Source organism: Prionailurus bengalensis, chromosome B2 (genome assembly GCF_016509475.1).
Source record: "Prionailurus bengalensis isolate Pbe53 chromosome B2, Fcat_Pben_1.1_paternal_pri, whole genome shotgun sequence".
NCBI lineage: Eukaryota > Metazoa > Chordata > Mammalia > Carnivora > Felidae > Prionailurus > Prionailurus bengalensis.
Window position 1 is genome coordinate 123472831 of NC_057349.1, and position 26609 is coordinate 123499439.

General features: G+C 42.1%; 1 protein-coding gene across 2 annotated transcripts in view; it reads right to left on the reverse strand.

Annotated features, from left to right (window-relative positions):
- The window catches only part of MAP3K5 (mitogen-activated protein kinase kinase kinase 5), a 209222-nt gene extending 196108 nt beyond the window's left edge, over positions 1-13114 (reverse strand). The window contains exon 1 of one of the 2 annotated variants that reach the window (XM_043593084.1): positions 11691-13114. In XM_043593084.1, the coding sequence (XP_043449019.1) occupies positions 11691-12114 (424 nt within the window). In that variant the 5' untranslated portion in view covers positions 12115-13114. The remainder of the gene's footprint in view (positions 1-11690) is intronic. The other variant, XM_043593085.1, reaches the window with a different exon arrangement.
- Positions 13115-26609: the final 13495 nt, after the last annotated feature.

Genomic DNA, 26609 nt, shown 5'->3' on the forward strand with positions numbered 1-26609 from the left:
GACCTGAAATAACCATGATTAGGAGCCTTAGGTTAAAAGGGGGATTCTGAGGCTTTCTCAGGGCAATCACAGCTTCAGATGGCAGAGCAGCTGAGAAGAGAAAAGAACAGACCCTTAAGAAAACCACAGGTATAGAGCCTGCTGAGAATGACCAACCTTCTGTGAAAAAAAGTCGTCAAATGGACTTTTGGAAATGGGTAAAAGAGAATACTGGGTATCCTTTCAATGGAGGGCTGGCTTTGTACAGCCCATTTGCTGGGAACGATCTGATTTTTTTAATGATTATTTTTGAGAGACAGAGAGACAGAGCATGAACAGGGGAGGGACAGAGGGGGGGGGGGGGACAAAGAATCTGAAGCAGGCCCCAGGCTTTGATCTGTCAGCATTGAGCCTGACGTGGGGCTTGAACTCACTAGCCATGAGATCATGACCTCAGCCGAAGTCGGACGTTTAACCGGCTGAGCCACCCAGGTACCCCAGAACTATCTGATTTTAAAAGGATGTGTACCTTTGATTGTCCTGCTAGTCATGAGAGTACATTTTACAATGCTTTTGGGATAAACATTAAATTGTGCAAAACTGATAGCAATGAGAATAATCCTTGTCCACAGCAATGTAAAGTGATTCCTGTTTGATAGAGATACAATTGATTTCCATTCTGTAGAAAAATAACTCCCAACATTTACACTTACTGATTTGCCTTACAGAACATTAGTCAGTTTTGCGTCTATTAGCAAATTCATTTCAGCATTCCTGACTCTGTGTGTGTGTGTGTGCGTGTGTGTGTGTGTGCATGCATAATATCCACTCTTCAAAGTCTCCTTTAACTGACTTTAGTATCTTACTGGTTTTCTCATTAAATAATGAGTTAATTAAATATTTAACATAGATTTACATTTGCAGAAAGCCACGATTTCAGATTTTTGAAAATCATAATTTAGCACTTCTGATGAAGAAAGCGTTTTTCCCAGGACGTGAAATTTATGTGGCAGAAAGAGGCTTTTAGTTTTGTCCAGAATGATCTGTTTCTTTAAAAGGGAGCAAAAGAGGGGCGCCTGGGTGGCGCAGTCGGTTAAGCGTCCAACTTCAGCCAGGTCACGATCTTGCGGTCCCGGAGTTCGAGCCCCGCGTCGGGCTCTGGGCTGATGGCTCAGAGCCTGGAGCCTGTTTCCGATTCTGTGTCTCCCTCTCTCTCTGCCCCTCCCCTGTTCATGCTCTGTCTCTCTCTGTCCCAAAAATAAATAAAAAACGTTGAAAAAAAAATTTTAAATAAAAGGGAGCAAAAGAGAAGTGAAACAAATGTCAAAACATTTTAACAGCTATTGTATTTAGGTAATGAATGAATGAGCGTAAACTATTTTATGTACTTTCTTTATGACTGAAATGTTTCGTAACTTAATATTTTTAAATATTTTGTAAAAATCAGTTGGAAGGTGCGTGGGTAGCTCAGTCAGTTAAACGTCCAACTCTTGATTTCGGCTCAGGTCATGATCTCAGGGTTTGTGGGATCCAGCCCCATGTCAGGCCCCTTGCTGAGAGGGAGGAGCCTGGGATTCTTTCTCCCTCTTTGCCCCTCTCCCACTCATTCGCTCTCTCTCTCTCTCTCTCTCTCTCTCTCTCTCTCTCACACACACACACACACACAAAATAAATAAACATTAAAAAAAAAAAGAACTAGTTGGGTGGAAAGAATGGGAGTGCATGTAACTTCTGACTTCTTTAGCATCAGTTTTTCCCATGGAAACAGATACATGTGATAAGCTTCTATTTTTCTGCAGATCTACGCCTGCTTCTCTTTCATGACTCTTCACGCATCCATCACAGTAAGGAGGCATATCAAAGGCAACTGATAAGCGCTTATGGAATTGAATTACTGAGAATACATGCTCTAACATTAGAGGAAAGTGACTCAAACTCAGGAGGCAGAATTTCTTAGGGAACCATGGAAAGAAACTCTCCCCAGGCTATGTTGTAAACCAAGCTCTTGGGTTCCCTCGAGAGAAAGGTTTGTTTTGGTCTACCCCTTGGCAGTCCTTCTGATGAACCATGTCCAGAAAATAGCCTACAATTTGCCTGGAGACAGCCCATTTATAGCTGCAGTCCAAGCAACTGGCAACCAGGACTCAGCCCAGGCTAGAAGCTCCCTCTTTGGTACTCATAGAGAAATGTCAAAGGGAGCTTTCTGATGGGCTATTTTATAAGATTATTAACTAGAAGTCACTGAAATTTGTTAGCAAGAGGAGACCAGAAGTCAAGTCTCGAGTCTCATGACCATGACTCTTCCTCATAATAATCCTACCACCATGGACTGAGATGTTAGCGCTGATCCTCTTAAATAGCAAATGTGCTTGGAAATGCTTTTCATGCAGGGGAAAGTGTGACATAGTGGAAAAACCACCTCAATCTAGAAGTCAGAAGACCTGAGTTCAACTCCTACTCAGCCATATGATTTATTCTGGCCAAATCACATATCCTCTCTAAGTAAGTGCTTCCTCAACTGTAAAATATAGATAGTTACTTGGCCACATCTATTTATTTTATAGAGCTAATAAGATTAGCAAAAGAGGATGACATTGCACAGGACAACATATATTTATATTATCATTCTGATCTAGCCAAATAAAATCACCCGCACCCCAACATAACCAAACTATAAATTGAAAAATACCTAGCTGAAGGTAAAAGCATGGCCCCTGTCCAGCAGGAACCACACTCCTTGCCCTGGCTGCCCTGGATGTAAGCTGATATTTATCACAATAAACACATGTAAAACCTTGGGTTGTGAGTAACGTGTTATGCAAGTTTTCCACAAGATGAGTAAACATTTCTAATAAAGTTTAACTCGATAAACAAGCGATGTCTCGTAACACAAGTAGTACGTGATGCCAAATGTCACATGATCACAACTGAGCCAATGGTTCTTGAAATTCACTTTGTTATACAAGTGCTTTGGATTACAAGCATGTTTCTGGGATGAATTATGCTCGCAAACCAAGGCTTTACTGTATTAGAAAAATTAATTGTGACACAAAGACGTATTTGACATGTAATAGTCTGGGTTTACGTCTCCTTAGATGACTTTTTTTTATTATTTAAAAAAATTTTTTTTAATGTTTTTATTTGTTTTTGAGACAGAGAGAGACAGAGCATGAGTGGGGGAGGGGCAGAGAGAAAGGGAGACACAGAATCTGAAGCAGGCTCCAGGCTCTGAGCTGTCAGCACAGAGCCTGACGCGGGGCTCGAACTCATGGACTGTGATCATGACCTGAGCTGAAGTCGGACACTTAACCGACTGCGCCACCCAGGCGCCCCCTCCTTAGATGACTTTTTAATAAGAAATAGGGGTGGGGCGCCTGGGTGGCGCAGTCGGTTAAGCGTCCGACTTCAGCCAGGTCACGATCTCGCGGTCCGGGAGTTCAAGCCCCGCGTCAGGCTCTGGGCTGACGGCTCGGAGCCTGGAGCCTGTTTCCGATTCTGTGTCTCCCTCTCTCTCTGCCCCTCCCCCGTTCATGCTCTGTCTCTCTCTGTCCCCCCAAAAAAATAAATTAAAAAAAAAAAAAAAAAAAGAAATAGGGGTAACCAAGATTTCTAAAGGAGAATGAAATCTTTGGCTTAGGCAAATACCTGGTTTGACATGGTTTGGAGTCAAAGAACACATGGCCTGAAGTTCATGGATATTCATGCGGGTGGCTCTCCTAGGAGTTCTTAGAAGCAACTAAAAGTGTTGGAGAATAGTGATTGGCCACAACCATTTTAAGAGACTTGCTGTACAAAGAAATATAACTTCCTTTCTGTATGAATCATGTACCAAAGGCAACTGCTTTCCTCATTGTTGATGACCTACCATAACAGAAAATGTTTGCTTGTAATGGAATGTTTTCTGTCACCTTGTACAACCTGTGGCATTTAAGTGACACAGATCAGCTCTGCTATGAATTTTAGCAGGAGATGCTGTTAACATTTAAATTTTCTCTTCTCCCTTCTGTCTCCCCTAAGAAAATTACCACGATGTAGCCTGCATTATGTATCTCTTCGTTTTTGTTTTCTTTTGAAAAAAAAAAAAAAACCACTATAAAATAAAACTTACATAAGATGCAAGTACTCACTTTAAAAATTTTTTGGAATAATTAGATAAGACCTTAAGAATCAGCACTGTCTTATACCCTTCCTCCTTTTCCAATAATCTGGCACATATTTTGATCAGTTTCTTTAACATCGCCAGCCAGAGAGAAAAGCTAATACATTAAAACAGCTAAGGAAACCAATGTATTAGTATCGCCAGTGGATTTTTTAAGTTTTGCAATTTTGCTTTGCTTTCCTTTTTTGTTCTTATATACCGCTAATAAAATTTACTAATTTAATTTTGCTCCCTGATAATGATGGTATCTTTCTTAAATATGGCCTGTCTCCCCACTTACCTATATCCAAATTACGGGACGACAAGGCTGTTTTCAAGAAGCACCTTCCCAAGGCTGTGGGTTCCGGATTTCTTCCCGCCATCCACAGAGCTGTGGGTTCCTGCAACACTGCTCCCCCGCCCCTCCATTTACCACACTCTCAACTTCCATCTCGGCCCACGCAGAGTGGAGTGGGGTCTGAAGGGACTACTTGGGGCAACAACTTGGAAAGCAGAAACAACTGATACCTGTTGGTGGAGATTTGCACATTCATTGGGCTTTGAGCGTGTCAATCCCCCACTGCTTCACAAAGAAGCCCTGAACCAATTTTATCCTGCAAGCCTGAAACGGGAACTGAACGGTCCTCTACCCAGGCCTCTGAAACAGGAAGCAGGGGACAGTCCCTGTAGCCACCAGAGGGGAACTGACCTGTAGCAGAAAACTCCCAGAAGCCCGGCGGGAGCCAGCGCCACTGGTGAGACAAGGCTACACTCTACACTTATAATTAGGCTTCACCTAGAGGTACAACCCACTCAAACTACCAACTGATGAATGTCTCAAGCAGACCAAAGGTGACCACGCTGAGGAAAGAAATCAGGATCCCAAGAACCTGGAAAGCAGGGCAGTCACGACAATCGGCAGTTGGCAACGTGGGGTAAGAAAAAAGTGCTCTAAAAACATTTACTTTTGTGCTTCGGGATTTTCTTTTTAATTTCACTTTTTTCCAATTTTCTAGTAATACCCTTTTTGGAAAATTATAACTGACCAGTCATCCAAAAACAAAACAAAACAAAAGAGGAAGCCTGGGGCTCTGCATTCATAGTGGGCAGTCAGCAACTGTCCTAGTAATATGCCAGCAAAAAGTTAAAAGCCCAGAGAACAGCCATGTATGGAGGACCACCAGGATTTTTTTTTTTAAATACCTTCTTAACCAGAGGTTTTCCTTATGAGTTTGTCTCTGTTTGCTCTACTGATAGTTTTGCTAAGGCTTATTTCTTGCACAAAGAAGCAGTGACTTAGTATGAAGGGACTAAAAGGTGGTTTAGATCAGAGGTTGCCAAAACATTGCTCTGTTGATTGGTAACATCAAGTTTTCACTCATCCTTGGGGAAATGGAGAAAGAAGAATAATAGTGAGTTTTCTCATACATTTACTATATGTAAAGAACTGTTCTTTATTCTAAGGTTATGCCTTTCCTAATTGAATACAAAAATGTCTTTTCTCTTTAAGAAATCGTAGCAGTAAGTGACTGGTTGCCGACTTTTCTGTCCTTCTCTATTCAATATCCTTACTTGGGAACATTAAAGGTCGACAAACACATGTCAGTTTTCCAATTTTTTTTAACTGGTCCGTGGGAACCACTATTTAAGAAATGCACTGACAGGGCAGAGCCAGCTTCAGATCTTCTGTCTCCCTGTCTCTGCCCCTCCCCTCTCTGTGTCTCTCAAAAACAGTAAAACATAAAAATCAGTTATATATAAAAAAGAAATACAGATTTCACCCTCTCCCTCTAAGTATATGAGGCTATGTATACCAAAGCATCCCTGGATTTAAAAGTAGAAAATGCAGATTGGGCTAGAAGTCTTCTCAGTCTGGGGTAGACAGGAGACAAAGGTTATGTTTGTTTTGCTTTTTTTTTTTTTTAAACTTTTTTTTTTTTTTCAACGTTTATTCATTTTTGGGACAGAGAGAGACAGAGCATGAACGGGGGAGGGGCAGAGAGAGAGGGAGACACAGAATCGGAAACAGGCTCCAGGCTCCGAGCCATCAGCCCAGAGCCCGACGCGGGGCTCGAACTCCGAGACCGCGAGATCGTGACCTGGCTGAAGTCGGACGCTTAACCGACTGCGCCACCCAGGCGCCCCTGTTTTGCTTTTTATCAAATAAGACTGGAAGTCTTGCTGGGAGCAAGTGGAACCAAAGCCCAGAAAGTTCAGATGCCTCTCCAATGACATAACCTAAATGGGTAACTTTCATCCTGACCCGAGCAAAGCAGAAACATAATACACATGAGAATATTAAAACTAAGTCTTACCATTTCAACCAGCATGTCTTTCCTTCCTGTTTTCCATGGGTACTACCGGGTGAAGGGCTGAGGAAGAGACTGCCATCTGTAGTAAGCCTGGTGAGGACCCCGGTGGATGAGGGAGTGAAAAGCCTTGAGCAGAGCAATGGTCCTGGGTCTCACATCAACAGGACATTGACAGCCGTAATTATAAGGTCAGGAGGGCGAGAAGCTTGAAAGAGGTGAAAGTGTTAATGCATCCCCTGCTGGCATTACTTCTTGGCCAAGTCACCAAGGGTCAAGTCCCCTACTCAGTCTCCCTCCTCTCCCTGCAGCCTTCCGAGCCTTCCTTTGTCCTCTGTGTCACCATATTGCCTCCTCTCATCCTCACCAATCCAAAGAGATGTTCCTACATCTGGCCAGATGCTACCAGAAACTAGATGAAAGCAAAAGTGACTGGGTCTAACATAAGGAAAGGTATGTTCAAAGTCCCAGTTTTCAGTCCTAGGAACATAATTTTCCAGAATGTTTAAAGTGGTGAGTAGGTTTTGGGGTGTCTGGATGGCTCAGTTAGTTAAGCATCCAACTTTGGCTCAGGTCATAATCTCACAGTTTGTGGGTTCGAGCCCCACGTCGGGCTCTGTGCTGACAGCTCAGAGCTTGGAGCCTGCTTCAGATTCTGTGTCTCCCTCTCTCTCTGCCCCTCCTCCTCTCAAGGTCTGTCTCTCTCTGTCTCAAAAATAAGAAATAATTCTTCTTTAAGAAAAATAAAAAAATAACATGGTGAGTGGGTTTCATATTTCAAGTACACTGAGTTAACAAGGCTTCCCATAGGCTAGTCCCAGAATCTAAGCAACACCTCTAAGCCTGTTTCTAAACAAAGTGTGCTCCGGGTTCCAAGCAGCAACTTTACGTCACTTCACCTGAATGAATGAATATAATCTCTTTATGGTTCAGTTTCCTTACAAGCAAAAAGGGGGGGAACAATAAAGCCTACTCTAGCTATACTTCACAGAACTGATGTTCATTAAAAAAAATTTTTTTTGAGATGCTGTCAGATGGAACGGTCTACCTGAACGGAGTAGCTCTGTATCACTAACGTATCACTGCCATCTCTTCACTTTTATAGAAACTGACTGCCTACGATGCAGGGGGCTGGGAAGGGGTGTTGTTAGCTTGCCATTTGCCATCTGTGAGTAATAGTCTCATACACGTAAATATGACGATTTTCACAAAAGCTTCGGTAGAACATTAGTTTCCTCTCAGAACAGGAATGAAAGAGAATGACAAGTGTAGTCAAAGAACGAACTAGATTATGGTTAAACAATAATCAAATAGGGAAAAGCTTCAACTGCCATCTATTCTTTAAAAAGACCCTGGTACACACAGATAGGGAGAAGCTGATAAAAATGTAACCCAGCTTTAAGTTCTTGTCCAGTCCAGTAAACTGAGCTGTTCCAAGTTAAGTAGCCCTTATTCACCCTTCCAACTCAGTTCAGCTGTCACCTCTGAACCTGCCCTCCCCCTAGTTTGACTCTAGAATGTCTCCTGGGACCCAAGGCATTCTGTAAGGATCTTCGCAGAGGCCTGCTGCAGCCAGGCTTGATGTCTGCCCTTTCCACTCACCCTGAACTCCTTGAGGGGCCGAGGACATGATATATACAAGCAGTTGATTTCACCTCTAAGGACTGAAATAAGTCATTTGGTATTAATGTAATTTATATATATAAATGTATGTATTTATATATAACATATAATGTAATTCATTTTGTATTAATGTAATTTTAAAGTACAGAATTTAACAGAGCAATTATTCTAACCTTCCACTCTTTTTGGAGATTTAAAAAAAACTTGTAACATTTATTTATTTTTTAATGTTTATTTATTTTTTGAGGTGGGGGGGCACTAGTGGAGAAGGGGCAGAGAGAGAAGGACAGAATCTGAAGCAGGCCCCAGAGGCTCTGGGCTGTCAGCACAGAGGCCGACACAGGCTCTAACTCACCAACCAAGAGATCATGATCTGAGCCAAAGTCAGACGCTTAACCAACTGAGCCACCCAGGTGCCCCTATTCATTTAGTTTTGAGAGACAGAGAGAGAGAGTCTGAGCAGGGGAGGGACAGAGAAAGAAACAGAGAGACAGAATCTAAAGCAGGCTCTGGGCTCCAAGCTGTCAGCAAAGGGCCCAATGCGGAGGTTGAAGCCATAAACCATAAGATCGTGACCTGAGCCAGAGTTGGACGCTTAACCAACTGAGCCACCCAGCATCCCACTTTGCTCCAAATTAGAGAAGAACCAAAGGCCAGAATCCAGATCTGGACACTCTTGTTCTGATGCTCTGTCCCAGCATACCATGCTGCCCTACCTTTGCCAACTCACGGGATTAAATGGGGGAATCTTGGAAATGTAGTTCTGGGCTCCTGGGTAGCTCAGTCAGCTGAGTGACCGACTGTGACTCAGGTCATGATTTCACGTTTTGAGTTTGAGCCCCACACTGGGCTCTCCGCTGTCAGTGCAGGATCCTCTGACCCCTCTCTCTCCACCCTCCCCTCCTTGTGCTCTCTCCCTCAAAGATAAATAAACATCTAAAAAAATACTTAAAAAAAAAAAAAAGAAAGAAAGAAATTTAGTTCGATTTTCCCCTCCGCATCAGACCCTTGTCAAGGCTACCGGCTTTCGGAGGAGATGAAGGGCTCTGTTCATAATTCCACACTTTGGAGAAGAGCCAGGATGAAAACTCAGATCTAACTTGAGGGACACTGCTCTTCTGAGTATATCTTGGGGATTCAATTTCCAAATGAAGGTAGTAAATGTAGGTAGAACAAAAGATAGAGTGGCACAGGGGCCAAAAATCTTGCCAGGCCTGTTTCTGTACAGCTTGCAACCTGAGAATGTTGTTGTTGTTTTTTTTTTTTACGTTTTTAAATGGTTGAAAAATAATCGAAAGAATAATTATTTTGTGAAGTAAATGAAATTGAAATCTCAGGATTCACTAATAAAATTTTACTGGAACCCAGCCACAATCACTTGTTTAGGTACTGAGCTGGCTGCTGTCGTAACAACTACAGAGTTGAGTAGCTGTGAGAGAGACCTCCTGCAAAGTCTAAAATATTTGCCATCTGGCCCTTTACAGAAAAACGTGTCCCTGGTGGAGGAGGAGTAAGTGCTCTCTCAGAAATCAGAAGACAAGTTCGACCACCCTCAGACTCTCGGCAGCTCTCAGCTGAGAAAACCAAAGGGTTTGGCCAAAATTGCTACCATCATCATTCTGTCACATCTTCGGTGCCGAATGAGAGGGCTCAGAGTTCGTGTCACGCACACGGGAAAGGGTGAAACTGAGGCCTGTCTGGGTTGAATGAAGCAGCAGATGAGATAGAGCTGGCTTGGAAACATAGGTCTTCCCACAGGGTGTCCTCCTCACTATTCCACACTGCCCCTGGACGGCTTGTGAGGTCCCTGGCAGCTCTCCATCACATGATTCCCAGATAGGGAGCTTCCTTTGACCCTGGGAGTAAGTCAGCCCAGCTAAATGGGGGCAGCAAGGGCAAAGATGACCTTCGAGGGTCAGCCACCTGAAGTAGACTCCTGCGTTGACCAGTTACCACCTCCGAGTCCAGGCCAGTCATGGAGCCCTTGGTTTTCTCCTCTAAGAAGGATAGGAAGTATTTCCTTCTCAGGCTTGTTTGCAGAATTTAGCAAGATACAGTTCAAGTGTCGGTTCCCTTGTAATCTTCCTCTCTCCCTTTCCCACAAACAGTATTTGGAGAATAAACAGTAAGTGAGCCTTGTTAGGAAACTTTCTTTCAAATTAGCTTAGAGTTTAAGATTTGTTTTGTTTTTTTTTTTTTACAGAGTCATAAAAAATACTGAATCTATCTGTGCAATAAAAATAGGCTCAGTATTTGCTTGGGTGTTTTCCTCACATATCTTTCAGTTCTTTGAAGCTTCTTCCAAATTATAAGCCAAAAATAAGAGTGCTGTAATTTTTAGAAAAAGTTACGTGTATGCAATTTTTATAGCAAGTCACACAAAGAACTAAGCCATAATACATCATACTCATGTTCAGTTATGAAGACCAAGACTGTAAAAAAAATACCAGCACCAGAAAGCCCTAGTTTATTTAGTCTGGTTTCCTTAACATGAAGTTCTTCTTGTTCTTAAAATATTCAGCTTTGGCTGAATTCCAAAGCTGACATAAGCCTACTTCAGGTGTTTTGAAGAGACTAAAGAGAATCAGAACTGAAAGCAAAATTGGAGAATAAAACCTTTTATGTGATCACAAATGCAAGAACCTTATTGTTTGAAACCACCATTAAATCAAATTTTCCGCCCACACTTACAAAAATAAATATGTATATATTCTCATATTTGGTTGCACAGGGTACTGAAGGTTAATTTCAATAGCATGTTACTATTCCTAACATTAGCCAACAGATAGCTAATTGCATCAGTCACTAGAACTGCAATGACACTTTCTGAAATCGGTGATAGGTTGAGAAGATTTTTATGGACTTTTTATGGATTATACTAGCAATCACTTTAACAGCCAAGCTAATCTTAGTTATGAAAATAGCATATAGGATTTTAAACAGTGTTAAATTATGTACTTTCCAACCCATCATGGTATATATGCGGTAATGAAAAAAAAAATCCTCTCAAAAGATACCACATAAGTTTAGTGCAAGCTACAAGCTTATGGCTTTTGGAAGTAATTCCTTGGAAGTTCAAATTGGTAAGACTGGAACATTCAAGCCACTAAACTTGTTAAAGTAAAATGACTTGGGAAGATCACGACACGTCATGCAAATTCGTATGGATACACTCTGTGAGCAGCGGGCTGCGTGGTTTCTGTACTTCCAAAACTACACAGAAAGAAACAAATGAGAGCGTCATCTAAAAGTCACAGGTATATATAGAAGGAAAATATGGGCCAAAAGTAACAGAAGAGAAACCAGAACACCAAATGCTGAAGGCCTGATTGGAGTAATATCTCGCCCTGTTGAAGAACCGAAAAGTTCTTTATTAGGACCGCAGGGACCCAGAGCTCCAGCGCGGGCCAGTGGGTGAGCCTGGCACAAACACACAGGATCTTGCACCAGCACCCACTCTCTCCCAGAAGCGGCGAGGGCTAGGAGCGGTCACGCAGCGCCGCTCGCTGCCCTTAAGGTGGGGCAAGAAGTAAATGAGTAGGAAGCACGCTTGGAGCCTAGTAAACCGTTTCCCCCCCTGCTGCGGCCAGGGAAAACGTGGCCCCTGGCCGTGGAAGACGGGGAAGGGGTTGCACACGCACCTGCATTGTAGAAACGATCCAGCACCGCGGTTTCCCCAAAGTCCAGTTTACCAAAATGCACGGTCTCCAGGGTGGCGCCCACCGTCTCGCACGCCTCCCGCAGGCTCTGCAGGGCCTCGCTCTCGGCCATCACCAGCTGCCCCTGGCTCGCTTCGTTGATCACATATGCCACCGTGGTCCGTCGGCCGCCTCCGCCACCAGAGTTGCCCCGGCACCGGGTGGCGCTGCTCCCAGAGGTGGCAGCGGGGCACCCGGTGCCCGGGGCGGCGGCACTCTCCACGTTCCAGAAGCTGCCCGGCGGCGGCGGTGGTAGCTGGCTCTCCTCGCCCTCGGCCGCCGCCGCCGCTGCTCCCCTCCGGCAGCTGCCGCCCTCGGCGAAGGGTGGCACGGAGAAAGTGATGCCCTCGCCCGCCTCCGCGCTCATCTCTCCCGGCCGGGCTGCGGCGGCGTCCCCAGCCCAGCCGCACCGTCTGGCCAGCCACAGCTCGGGGCTGCTCCGTGCGCGCCGGGCTAAGCAGCTGCCATCGCGAGTCGCGCCTTCCGCGCCGCGCCGCCGCCTCCTCTCAGGCGCCCTTTCCCCCGAAGGGACGCCGCTGCCCGGCGGCGGCTCGCCCCTCCTCGGCGCCTCCGTGGCCGCGCCGCTCGTCCGAGGCAGGGTGTAGAGTACAAGGGGTGGAGACGCCAGGTTGAGCGGGAAGGGACAGCGCTTCCTTCTCTTGGCGGGCAGACAAGTCGGCTCGCAAACCTGCGCCGCGGTGCAGCTCAAGGGCGCCGCGCTCGGGGTGCGGTGCGCCCTGGCCACCGGGCGCGCGGCCCCGGCTCCTTTGGTGCCGGGCGCTGGGAGGAGCCGGGGAGGGTGCCCGCTGGGTGGGGAGCTACCTGGCCAGCACCTCACGGGCGGGCAGGCTCTCCAGGCTGCGTCCCGGAACAGCAGCAGCCGCAGCCGCAAGGACCCGCCTCCCTCCTCGGCGGCAGCTCCCCTTCATCTGCTCTATTTCCTCCTCCTCCCCTGGCCTCGTTTCTCCACCGAGCGCGCCGGGGCCGCTGCGTCCGAGCGCCAACCTCGCCGCGGGAGTCTCGCCGCTCTGGCAGCCGCTCGCCCTGTCGGCCACCGGCTTCTGCCGCCCACTCGTCGCGGCACCGGAGAGTCAGGGCCCGCCCCGGGGGAGGGCGCTGCTGGGAAGCTCGAGCCCGGACGAAGTCGACCGCGCAGTGGCTCGCGGACTTCGACTGGGCCCGGAGCGCTGCGCCGGACCGGGTTTCTTCGCCGTCACCCACCCGACGCGCACCTAAAAAGACCCGTAGTGAGCCAAAGGCCGAAACGCATGCGACGGCAGCGCAAAGAAAGTCTCTCCTGCGAACACTCGGGGCTCCGGAGCTAGTCCGCGAGGCGTTTGCAGCGGTCCCCGCGGCCACGGCGCCCCCCTCCGGCGCCTGCCGGGCTAGCTCTGCGCGCGGTCTGGTACAGCGCGGGGAGGCCCGCGTTGAGCAAGGCTGGAGGATTTCGACTAGCGTCCCGCAGCCGGGGCCTAAAGTGGACGAGGGTTCCTGACCGTGGCGCTGCGGAAGTGGCCGGCATAATTGATCAGGTCTGCCTCTGCTACTTTTCATGTAAAAAATTCGAGTAGCTATGTTAGCAGTAATGAGAAATTGATTAGTTCCAACTGCTGAAGCACTTAGCATTCTCATTTAGGGTTTTAAAGCGCCCCCTCGCCCCCCCGCCCCCCACGGCCCCTGCTCGCCGCATATACTTTCTGGAGCTAGAATAAGGGGTTTGTATCCCACTCCGCAAAGCATCATCCAATGAAAGGAGGAAATTAAGTGACATTCTTTTTTTTTTTTTTTTAATTGCACCACGGCGGGGGAGGGGGAAGGATACCTGGATTGCTTAAAAGCGATGAAAAGGAAGAAATCTACTTATTTGGAGAGCAAATAAGTTTTCAGAGAACTTCTCCAAAATGTTCTATGTGTTAGGAAAACTGGTGAAAGCTGCAGTGAAGTAACAATTTTGGACTTCCCATCTCAGAGGTGGGAACCAAGATAAGTGAGGTCTCTGAATAAAGTAGAGTAATGCAAATTATCAATGCAAATTCAAGCGGAGAAGAAAAGGAAGGATGAAACAGTTGAGTAGTAGAGTTAAAAGAGGGAAGGAAATAGTAATGAGGAAAAACACCTCGCAGCTACACAAATGTAGTCTTAACGAAGCCATGTGACCTTAGCTTTTTCTAAAGGTGTGTAAAATGATAAAAGTAAATTTGTAGTAAGGAAGTTACATGTCACCTGGGATCTATATGACCCTCGTCTGCTTTAGGACTCGATCTCATTAGGAAAGTATGTGTTTAGTGAAGCAAAATACTGACAGGCTACTAATAGTTACATACCTTCTTTATTTCCAACAACTTGTCAAACCTCCAAACTCCTGTGGGAGTAGATAATCCTCCACCCCATCCTAGCCTGAAACAATACATACTAGAAGTTCATTAGGACCATGTCTGGAAAACTAAAATACCTAAATTCTCAAATTGCATTCTGTTACACAAATAAGGTGAGGTCTAACGTTATGTATAAAACTGTCTTTTAAAGCCCATACCTTTTTAGATCACTTAGCCTTTGCTAAGCCCTTCCAGATCTTTTCAGAGCCATTTTTCATACACACAATTTTTGTCTTTGTTTTACCTTGTTTTGTTTTACTTTGAATTAATTTAATAACTTGAAAGATGTTAGGGATTGCTGGCACCCAAACTCCAGTGCAATGATGAAAGACTGCTTCTAGTTGGTACTAAGGCCGTCTCACTACCTAAATATGGCAAGGTTTAACTAATGTAAGTTACATATCGTGTATTGGATTGAACCATATGAATTTACATTTTTATAGCTGATAAACAGTCAAATATGCCCAAACTCAGATGGCTCAACTTATAACTGAGATTTGGGGCCTGTGTGGAGGCAGAAAGGACAGGTGTAGCACTGAGTCTCAGTCTACTCTTAGCTTGCCAAGCCTGGCTCAGAGTGTCCTGAAGGAATGAAAGCCTTCTTGTAATTGGATTACCCAGAAGTTGCAATTTGTGGTTTTGCAATTTGTCTCTAAAGAAGGAGCACTTTTTCTAATCCAAAAGGACAACTAATGTGGTAATGGTGAACAGCAGAAAAATTGTCCATCTTGGGTTTTCAGGTTTGTTCTTGAAGAGGCAAAATGGCGAATTTTAAGCCTAAAATGGACGAGGGTCTCCTAGCTAGCTAGCTTTTGTTTTAGACAAGTTTACCTTTCTCTGTATCCTCAGGTAAGATAAATGGGAATACAATATAGTCTTAATTACAAAAAGTATTTAAATATCAGAGAATCACTAATTTAAGTATCAGAAAATCAAAAGTAAGAAAAGTATCAGAAATCAATAAGGAAGCCAGTAAGAAGTATCAAGCAACTGGGATGAATACATAATTTAATTGATTGCTAAATTTAACTCTGTGTATTTGGCTGCCCAAATAAAAAGAAAACACATAAAGAGTACATATATTCATTCATATGAAGAGTCAAGTCTTGTGCTAGCATTGAACTCTATAAAGACTTTATTACTTATATAGAATCTGATATAGAGTACATTGAGCAATACAATTGAATATGGATTTCTAAAAAGTTATATATGTTCTTCAAATTTATATTTAATATTGTTAGAAACCAAGAACATAATATTAAATATTAATTCAATGAAACCTAAAATAAGAGGAACCTAAAATAATATAAATCAGATGCAATACTTTCTGGTTATATTACCTTAATAAATTGGCAGAATTGAGGGTGTTATGTAACTCACTGAAGCTCATAACTTAGCATTCTGTATCAAGGAAAGAAGGAACCCAAGGTGGGGTACCTCCTGGCTCAGTCAGTTAAGCATCTGACTCTATTTTAGCTCAGGTCATGATTTCACTGTCCTGAGTTCAAGCCCCATATTGGGCTCTATGCTAAGGGTAGAGCCTGCTTGGGATTCTCTCTCTCTGCCCCTCTTCCCACTCATGCTGGTTTGAGCTTGTGCATTTTTTTTTCTCTCTCTCAAAATAAATAAATAAACATTTAAAAAAGAAGAAAAAGGAGCCCAACAGAAAAGAGAAGTAACATTGCTTAGATCCTAGCACAAATAGCAGCTTCTTTACAAGCTTTTCAGGGATTGAATCACAGTTAGTGAATACTAGAATCATAATATCATAAAGATTCTATGACAGGTACCGGATGGCTCAGTCAGTTGAGCGTCCGACTTTGGCCCAGGTCATGATCTCACAGTTTGTGAGTTCAAGCCCCACATAGGGCTAGCTGCTATCAGCCTGTCAGCAGAGCCTGCTTTGTATCTATTCTCTGCCCCCCCCCCCACTTGCACTCGCCCAAAACTAAACTTTTTTAAAAAATTTTTTTAATGTTTATTTATTTTTGAGAGACAGACACAGCATGAGCAGAAGAGGGGCAGAGAGAGAGAAGGAGACCCAGAATATGAAACAGGTTCCAGGCTCTGAGCTGTCAGCACAGAGCCCAATGTGGGGCTTGAACTCACGAGCTGTAAGATCATGACCCAAGACAAAGTTGGACGCTCAACCGACTGAGCCACCCAGGCGCCCCAAAAAACTAAAAAATTTTTTTAAAAGATTCTATGATATCTTTATACCTTTAAAAGGCACGGCACCAAACTGAGACTCATGTTGTCACTCAGAGTCTATTCTACTGCTGCTTAAAACTGGGTCTTGGGATATATCTGAGAACACAACAGGTAGAGCAAAGAATTTTCCTAATAAAGAGCTAGAGAAATACAAGGGAGAAATTTCTGCTTCTGATGATGACAGATTAGACATTTGAATAAGCCTAAGAATGCTGAACAAAATTTGAAATTTAAAATAAAGTGATGAAAACACTAATGAGGTAATGAGGAACTATCTGACCAGATTCTGGAAGAGAGGCCAGAGATCCACATGGTATTTTCACAGTTGGGACTGCTTTTGGCCTGGCAGTTTGTTTGTTTGTTTGTTTGTTTTTTGCGAGTGTGAATTAGGCAGCTAAAAGGCTGAACTACATTTTTGACAACATCTGGAAGGACAAAAGCCAAGGATGATATAGTCAAGAAGTAGGGATGAGTTAAAAGTAAAATGACCTTTCCAGAGACAACACCCTGTCTCCAGATATCAGAGTAACCCACACAAAAAAAAGTCTCAAACCCTGAAATTGGATTAAGGTAATTCCAGGCATTCCACAAACAAAATTCACTCCAGAGAAAGATAACATCATCCTGGGACTTTATGAGTCACCTCAGGCTGGCTTTGTTCCTCAACAGGAAGTCATTGTTCTTCTCAAAAGGGGGGTGGGCGGGGGAACGGATCCTATAGGATCCACTTACCTACAGGGCCTTGTAACTAACTGTCTCTCACCTTGTCCTCTGGCACCTAGAAATGATGAAACCACTAGCCCCGCATTCCTGCACAATCCTTAGAAGCTTCCCTTGTACCTCTTCCATACCTTTGTAATTCATTCGTCTCTCTGCAAATAAACCCAGCTCAAATTATCTTGTTTCCTGTTGACTCTGATAACTACTAATGAGCTTTTAGAAATGAGAAAGCTAACTTTACCTCTTTGGGCCTGTTTTCTCACTGTGTTGAATTGGATTAAATTGAAAATCCTTTGAAGCTCTAATGTGCTGTGTTTTCAGTTGAAATACCGGTGCTTACACTGAGTTGAAATGTGTAAAGAACAAAAATACCACTGGGTCACAAAGTAGTAGTTGGGGGAACTTTCTCTTTATAGAAATACTTTAGCTAATACACATAACAAGCCTGAGGTAGTTAGAACATCACCAGTGTGAAACTTTTAATGAATTTGGATCCAGGTACGGATCATCAATAGTCACTAACATCACTAAAAGAGAGAACCAGATATTTGCTTCCTGATGGAAAAACACACCACCAGTTATGACGTAGTCAGACCAAAAAAAACGGGTGTGAATCTCATCTCCTCAAAGTCCTAAAATCCAAGGCTGAGATTCTACAACTAATGCCCAGAAATACAGAGGACCAAAATGGGTTAAAATATTCTGGAAATGCGGGGTGCCTGGGTGGCTCAGTCGGTTAAGCGTCCGACTTGGGCTCAGGTCGTGATCTCGCAGTCTGTGAGTTCGAGCCCCGCATCAGGCTCTGTGTTGACCACTCGGAGCCTGGAGCCTGTTTCAGATTCTGTGTGTCTCTCTCTCTGACCCTCCCCTGTTCATGCTCTGTCTCTCTCTGTCTCAAAAATAAATAAAGGTTAAAAAATTAAAAAAAAAATTCTGGAAATGCAACTTGTAGAATCTAAACTGTAGGAAACTCTGTAAGACAAACGGCTCATTTTCTTACACTAATAAGTTACTATCACTGTAACTGATGCTTGAGTTCCTTTTCTAGTGATGATGCGGTCGAATGTGTGTTAGGGCCACTTCCAGTTGAAAAAGTAAGTGACCGTCACCACACTAACGGCTTTACATGCATATCTCAAGTCTCCCATTAGATAAGTCCAGAGGAAAAAGGTTACCCAATGTCAGACGAGGAGTTAGTAATAAAACCACGGTTTCAATCCAGAACCTTTGCTATTATCTGCTGCTCCTTGTCATAATGAAAGGATAAGATCATCGCTTCAGAAAATATCAAACAGCCTGCTTTTTTGTTGTTGTTGTTCTGGGGTGAAGATAACGCAACCGTTTCATTTCACAGCATGATAAAGTTTCAAAGACGGGCGATGAAAAGTTGAAACAGTCTATTTGCCAAATTCGGAATTAAAATATCGTGTCAAAAGACCATTCTTGTTATTCTGGAAGTTGTGAATAGTAGTTGTGTTTTCCAAGCTCTTTGATCAGAAGCCAGGGAGAGTGAAGTCCTGGGGAATAAGCTGAGACTAGAGTCAACAGGGGTGGGTGCTGTTTGTGTTTATGGTTATACCATCATCACCACTACTACCTCTTTACTGCTACTCTTTTTTTTTTTAATTTTTTTTAATGTTTTTATTTTTGAGACAGAGAGAGAGCATGCGCAGGGGAGGGGCAGAGAGAGAGGGAGACACAGAATCCAAAGCAGGCTCCAGGCTCTGAGCCATCAGCACAGAGCCTGACGCGGGGCTCCAACTCACAGACTGTGAGATCATGACCCAAGCCGAAGTCGGACGCTCAACCGACTGAGCCACCCAGGCGCCCCTCTTTACTGCTACTCTTATTATTACTTTAAAACTACTCTTATTACTACTACTGTACTCCATGTTTGGTGTGGTAGTTGCTAAAAAACAAGTTTGGAAACCAAGGCCGAGGTCAGGCTTTGAAGCATCTTCATGAAAGATAAATTTAACTTCATCCTCCAAGAAAAAGAGACATTCAAGGATTTTGAGCAGAGGAGTAATATGATCCAATCTATATATTAGAAAGAAAACTCTTGCTGATGTAGAAGTCTGGGCCTACAGCTAAATGCGAAAAGAAGGTGAGAAGCTTCTACAATATTCCAAGCCTGGACTAGGGAAGGAGCAGTGATCTTGTTGCATCTCAAGTCTCCTTGAGTGGGAATGATATTTGGTGGAATCTTTGATGTGCTTCTTCTAAAAGCATACTTGCCATTTTAATTTCTCTTTATGTCCTAGTAAGTTAAAGCAATTTTAATACAGAGAAGTAGTTCTCTTCATGGTTTGTTAAAGGAAGACCAAAGCTTCCTCTATTTAAAATTGCCCCGTGCTGCCGCTGTTCCAACCACATACTTACCATCTCCAGTTTGTCCAAGTCTTGCCTTCCTCTCCCCCTACCCACTTTGACTAAAGTTCTTACTATTAAAGCCATCCCTTTAATTTAGATAAACATGTCATGAAAAATATATACACAGGGCCACAGCCACAGTAAGAGTGAGCAACAGAAGCCAACTCTGACTACCAAAACTAAAACAAAATCAATTTTTTTTTTTTTTGCAAACATATCAGGGCTTAAGGCATCAAAGCAAGCCTGCGGCCCAGGCTCGAAAATACAGAACCCAAGAGCCCTCAAAGACCAGAAGCTATAGCTAAGGTCACTCTACAGGACCAGTACCTCTGCCTTTGTCACAGCTTTTTTTTTTTTTTTTTTTTTTTATAACACTACAATTGTTAAAGATGTAAGTCCTCTAAATTAATAGTGCTGGTTCATGGATAAATATCAATGAGACAGAATAGAAAATCTGAAATGGATCCAATTCCATGCGAAAATTTAGTATAAGATAAAAACAGCCTTTTAGATGATTGCAAAAGAAGGACTTTAAAAAGTCATGTTGGAATAAATGCAAAGCCATATGGAAAAGATAAAATTGGATTCATTCCCCACACCACACACCAAGAAAAATCCCAAATGGCTAGGAGATTTAATTATAAAAAATGAAACTATATTGGGGCTCCTGGATGGCACTGCTCAGTGTGCATCTGACTCTTGATTTCTGCTCAGGTCATGATCCCAGGTTATGGGATTGAGCCCTGTGTCGGGAGCCTGCTTAAGATCCCCCCCCCCCCCCTCACTCTGCCCTTCTCCCCGCATCGTGTGCTCTCTCTCTCTAAAATTAAAAAAAAAAAAAATGAAACTGTATGAGTACTCAGTAAATATATGGGTACATTCTTTTCTACCTAGGAGCAAGGAACACTTTCAGGACCGTGACTCAAAATCCAAAAGCAAGAAAGGAAAAAATAGATAAACTTGATAATATAAAAATCTTTACATAGCAGAAGATAACAAGCAAACTAGACAAATAGAAAACTGGGAAAAAAATATCTACAACTGATTCACAGCTCATAAAATGAATTTCTAAAAATAGAGAAGTAAGAGACCAAAAACCTATAGAAAAATGAGCTAAAGGAGGCCATAGGCAATTCATAAAGATGGAAGTACAGGCGTCTTTTACCCACATAAAAAGATGTTCAGTGGAGCACCTGGGTGGCTCAGTCATTTAAGTGTCTGACTTCGGCTCAGGTCATGAACTCACAGTTGGTGAGTTCGAGCCCCATATCGGGCTCTGTGCTGACAGCTCAGAGCCTGGAGCCTGCTTCAGATTCTGTGTCTCCCTCTCTCTCTCTCTGTTCCACCCCCACTGGAGCTCTGCCTCTCTCTCTCTCTGTCTCTCTCTCTCAAAAATAAAGATTAAAAACTACTAATAAAAATTAATTTAAAAAGATGCTCAGTGAGAAACAATTTATAATGAGAACTGCAAATTAAAATTACACTAGCATATCACCTTGTACCTAATAATGTTGGCAAAAATCCAGAAGTTTGACAACACACTCTATAAGAAAATGGGCATTCGTTCATTTCTGGTGGAATAAAAAAAAATGATAAAATACCTGCAAAGGGAAATTTGTCAATATCTAGCAAAATCATATAGACACTTACCCTTTGATCCAGCAATTCCACTTCTAAAAATATATTTCAGGGGTGCCTGGGCGACCCTGTCAGTTAAGCATCTGACTGTTGATTTCTGCTCGGGTCATGACCTCATGGTTCATGAGATCAAGACCTCCTGCCAGGCTCTATGCTGACAGCATGGAGCCTGCTTGGGACTCTCTCTCTCTCTCTCTCTCTCTCTCTCTCTCTCTCTGCCTGTCCCTTGCTTATGTACTTTCTCTCTCTCTCTCTCTCTCTCTCTCTCTCTCTTTCTCTCTCTCTCAAAATAAATAAACTTAAAAAAATAATAATACAAATATATTTCAAAGATAATTGGTAGAATAGTGAAAGACATTTTTAAAAGTCTATTAATTTCAGTTCTATTTATAATAGCAAAAAATTGAAAATCACCCAAGTGTTCACCCATCAGGAACTGGTTTAATGAACTCTGATACATCCACTAAATGGAGTACTTACTATGCAGCCATAAAAAGGAATGTTGACTATTCTATACATAACCATTTTTTCCCCTAGTTTTCTAGGGATTTACACTGAGAAGAGAATTCTAGGTCCAATTTTTCTTTTATGGCTGGAATCAAAGTCCAGGTAACTTTTCTTAAAGTAATATATTATATTTTCACTGAGTTTTGTAACACAAATTCACATACATAAGTATATGTCTCACTCTCTTAATGAAATGTTAACACATTATATACAACTTTCTACTCCTTGTATTTTTGGATACTGGACAACACGCAGTGCATGACTGGGAACCTCGAAAGAAGATAAAGGAGTGGGGTGATTCCTCTGTCAAAAGGCAATTTCTGGACAGTGATGCAGGGAAGGAAAACTCCAACAAGAAGCCAGATATCTTTGGTTGAAGATAAAAGATTGGAATATGGGGAGGCTGAGGCCATTAGAACTTAAGGACATACTATACAAAAGGAAGCTTTGCAGAGAAAGAATTCCAGAAATTTGTATATAAGACCTTTGATACCACACTGCATGTGCAGATAATAAAACCTCATAAGCCCAGGAGGGACCCATGGATGGCTCAGTCGGTTAAGCCTCAGACTTTGGGTCAAGTCATGATCCCATGGTTCATGGGTTTGAGCCCCGTGTCGGGCTCTGTGCTGACAGCTCAGAGCCTGGAGCCTGCTTTGGATTTTGTGTCTCCCTCTCTCTCTCCCCCTCCTCCGTTCACACTCCATCTCTTTCTCCCTCAAAATAAGTAAACATTAAAAAAAAATTTAGACCTCATAGGCCAGGAAAGAACACCCTCTGAGGAAAAAGTATCAGCACTCTCTGACATAAACAATTTCCTGAGCTCACACTGGACTGAGGATAATTTGGGTTTTCCCCAGCCAGAACAGAGAGAATTCATTGAGTAATGAAGTATTTAGAAGTGATTCCAGAAGATCCACAACTAAGAAGTGCGCTAAATTGTCTCTACAGTAAAGACCATCTAGGCCTGCCTTGAATGAGCTTAGAAACAAGAAAGTTCTCCCATAAATCAATAACTTCTTGCTAGAAAAAAATCTGATACCCTTTAAAGAAATATAACAAAAATATAGCATTCAATAAATTAAAACACAAAACACCTACCATTCTGTCAAAACGTAATAGACAAAGGAGGGGGAAAAAATGCAACTTTTAACAAGGACAAAGATCAGCTGTAGAAACAGGCCCAGAAGTGACAGAGATGATGCAATTTGTAGACAAAAACATTGTAACAGCTATGATAAAATATGCATAAATGCTCAAGGATGCAAAAGAACACAAGAACAAAATGAGAAAAGAAATGGAAGATGTAACAAAGAGCCAAATGGCCTTTCTAGATATGAAAACTATAGTAGCTTAAATTAAAGGTTACTTGCATGGGATTAATAGCAAATTAGACATTACAGAAGAAATCATCAGTGACACTGCAGTAATAGAAACACACAGAAAAAAAACACAGAAAAAAAATGAGAGCCTAATGATCTGTGGGATAATATCAAGTGATCAAAAATACATGTAATTTGAGTTTCATGAATGTTACAAGGAGATTCTTCAGGTAAAAGCCTTTAAATTTACTGTGCCCCCTTTCCTGAGCTTCACATTTTTCTTCTTTAAAAAGACAAACATTTCCCTATCAGCTTTATATCATGTTATGTATCATTATTATATTAAAATGGAATGCTTGTATAAATCCAAATGATTCTCCCAGTTCGTAAATATCTTGACCCAATATCAGTTATAGTCTTTACATTTTCCAGTGGGATGATCAAAGATTATCTTGGTATCTTGAAATTCCACGTGAACAGCAAAGATTTATACGTGTAAATATAAGCTGCCTTTGAGATTGTCTGAAATCCTCTTTTGATGTATTGGCCAAAATGTCATATTTATTTCTCCTTTATTTTAATCACAGTTATCTCTAATCTCTACTATAGAATTCCAATGTATAAGAGACCTTTGAATAAATGTAAGTATTTATTGTCTTGATAGTTTGTGAACTAAAATCTCCAAAAGCCAACCAAGAAAAAATTTTTAAATCACAATTTACTTGAATAGTATCGATTAATTAATTTGATCACTGGTTATTTTTTTAAATTTTAATTCCAGTATAGTTAACATACAGTGTTATATTAGTTTCAGGTGTACAATATAGTGATTCAACAATTCTATACATTACTCAGTGCTCATCATGGTAAGTGTACCCTTAATCTTCACCTATTTCACCCATTCTCCTACCCACCACCCCTCTGGTAGCCATCAGTTTGTTCTCCAAGAGTCTGTTTTTTGGGTTGTCTCTTTTTTCTTTATTCATTTGTTTTATTTCTTAAATTCCACATGGGAATGAAATCATATGATATTTGTCTTTCTCCGACTGATTTCACTTAGCGTCATACTCTCTAGGTCCATCCATGTCGTTGCAAATGGCAAGATTTCATTCTTTTTGTGACTCAGTAATATCCCATTCTTCCATTCTGTCTATATACCACTTCTTCTTTATCCATTCATCTATTGATGGACACTTAGGCTGCTTCCATAATTTTGCTATTGTAAATAATGCTGAGGTAAACATAGGGATGCATATATCCTTTCAAATTAGTGTTCTCATGTTCTTTGGGTGAATACTCAGTATTTCCAGGAATTACTGGATTATATGGTGATTCTATTTTTATTTTTGAGGAACCCCCATACTCTTTCCCACAGTGGCCACACCAGTTGGCATTCCCCCCAACAATGCGAGCGTTCTTTTTTCTCCACATCCTTGCCAACACATGTTGTTTCTTATGTTTTGGATTTTAGCCATTCTGACAAGTGTGAGGTGATATCTCATTGTGGTTCTGATTTGCCTTTCCCTGATGATTAATGATATTGAGCATCTTTCCATGTGTCTGTTGCCCATGTGGTTAATTTTATGTCAACTTGGCTAGACTATATTGCCCAGTTTGTGCAAACCCTAGTCTAGATATTGCTATGAAGGTATTTTGCAGAATGATTAAAATTTATAACAGTTAACTTTAAGTAAAGTGGATTACCCTCCATAGTGTACAATCCCATGAGCCAGTTCTTTAAAATTTGTCTCTTGGGGCGCCTGGGTGGCGCAGTCGGTTAAGCGTCCGACTTCTGCCAGGTCACGATCTCGCGGTCCGTGAGTTCGAGCCCCGCGTCAGGCTCTGGGCTGATGGCTCAGAGCCTGGAGCCTGTTTCTGATTCTGTGTCTCCCTCTCTCTCTGCCCCTGCCCCGTTCATGCTCTGTCTCTCTCTGTCCCAAAAATAAATAAACGTTGAAAAAAAAATTAAAAAAATAAATAAATTAAAAAAATAAAATAAAATTTGTCTCTTGCTCTCTCTCTCTCTCTCTCTCACACACACACACACATCACACGCACACACCCTGACTGATACAATCACTAAAAAAAAAATGTGTCAAATGCTAAACATTTAAACTTTACCCAGCCTTTTAAAGCAGAAACTTCTTTATAGGTTCTGGAAATTTTCAGTTTTCCTAACTCATACTAGAACTAATCACCACACACTTCAAGCACAATATATTTCATTTGAAATTCCATGCTTTCATTACGTTTACATAAATATAATTATTTAACTTTAGAACACAATTCTAAATTTGTGCATGCAATCAAACATGCCATATCCCAATTCCCAATTTGGTATTCTTTAGTAACTGTACTCATCATTACTAAGAAAACCAGTCAAACTATATTCTTTAAAAATTAAGGTAAAAACCTAAATCTCCCAGATTCATTGTAGAATATCTTATCCTTTTAGATAATTAAAATATATTTAATACAAAATGCCCAAATTTGGAATGTTTTTAAGAGTCCTGAAATTTACAAATCATTCTTCTACTTCTAAAAAGGGGGGAGGTAGTTGCTTCAATCTCCATATGTGTAGTTCTGGAACCACACTGCCTGTAGATCGGGGTACTGTGAGAGGCTCAGCCTTGCTTTTAAACCCACACCTGCCAAGTGAGAGGCAGAGAGACAAGAAAGGGGTAAGGAGTGCTGGACAGATGGAATCAATAACTGCAAAGCTTTAAAATTATCACTCAGAGACTGAAAGGAATTACCTAGTCTAACCTGCTTTTGCATGAATTCCGTAACGTTATTCCCATCAGCTCTTACTGTGTCCTTAGCTTTGTGACACAAATAATACGTCGTAAGTATTCAAGCATCATAGTCACACGAAAAAGCCCATGTCTTTACCAAGAGTCCTGCTACCCAGAAAGAAGGGGATTTGGTAAGAAATAGTCGTTGGCAATAATTGGAAAATAAAAACATTCCATGCTTACTCTCAAATGAGACATCTTTACCATGCCAGTCACGGCCGTTACAACCAAAGGCAGAAATTATGTGTGAACATGATGCTTATTGCGTCATTTTCTAGGGTCTGTGTGGTTCGGCCAGAGGAGCCCCTCTTACCTTTTACACGGAGCCAAAGCGTGTGATTTCAGTGGAGAAGAGCCATGAAAATAATGTACTTTCTATTATGTTGATCATTTCTATTCCTCCTGGTTATTGCAAATGTCTGGAGGAAAAGAGAGTAACTCTGAAATGTAGGTTTCTTCTATCACACACTTTCTTTTCTGTGTCCTTCACAAACACATCTTTGTTGGGCTGCCAGGGTGGAGGGAAGGTTTTCAGAATATTTATCATTTTAGGAAGTAAGTGGATGTTTTCCATTTACATGAATATTTAGTCAGACTTGCTGACGAAACATTTTTGTTAACTTTTCCCAAAAGTTTGCTACATACTCTAAATTCATATTAGCTTTTACTTAGGTTCACTATCATTGATCAAGCATGTCTCTGCTCATTAATTATTTGTCCCATGTACCTATTAAGTTTAGAGTGGTTTAATGGGAATTCATTCCTCTAAAAATAAGACATTTAACAGCTATCATTAATGAACATTATTAGCTCCTCATTTACTAGTGACCCTGACTCATTCAAAGAGTAATTCATATTCAAGAAAGGATAAATGAACTAACTGAAAAAATTAACAATCTTATTGCATTAAGCAATTTACTT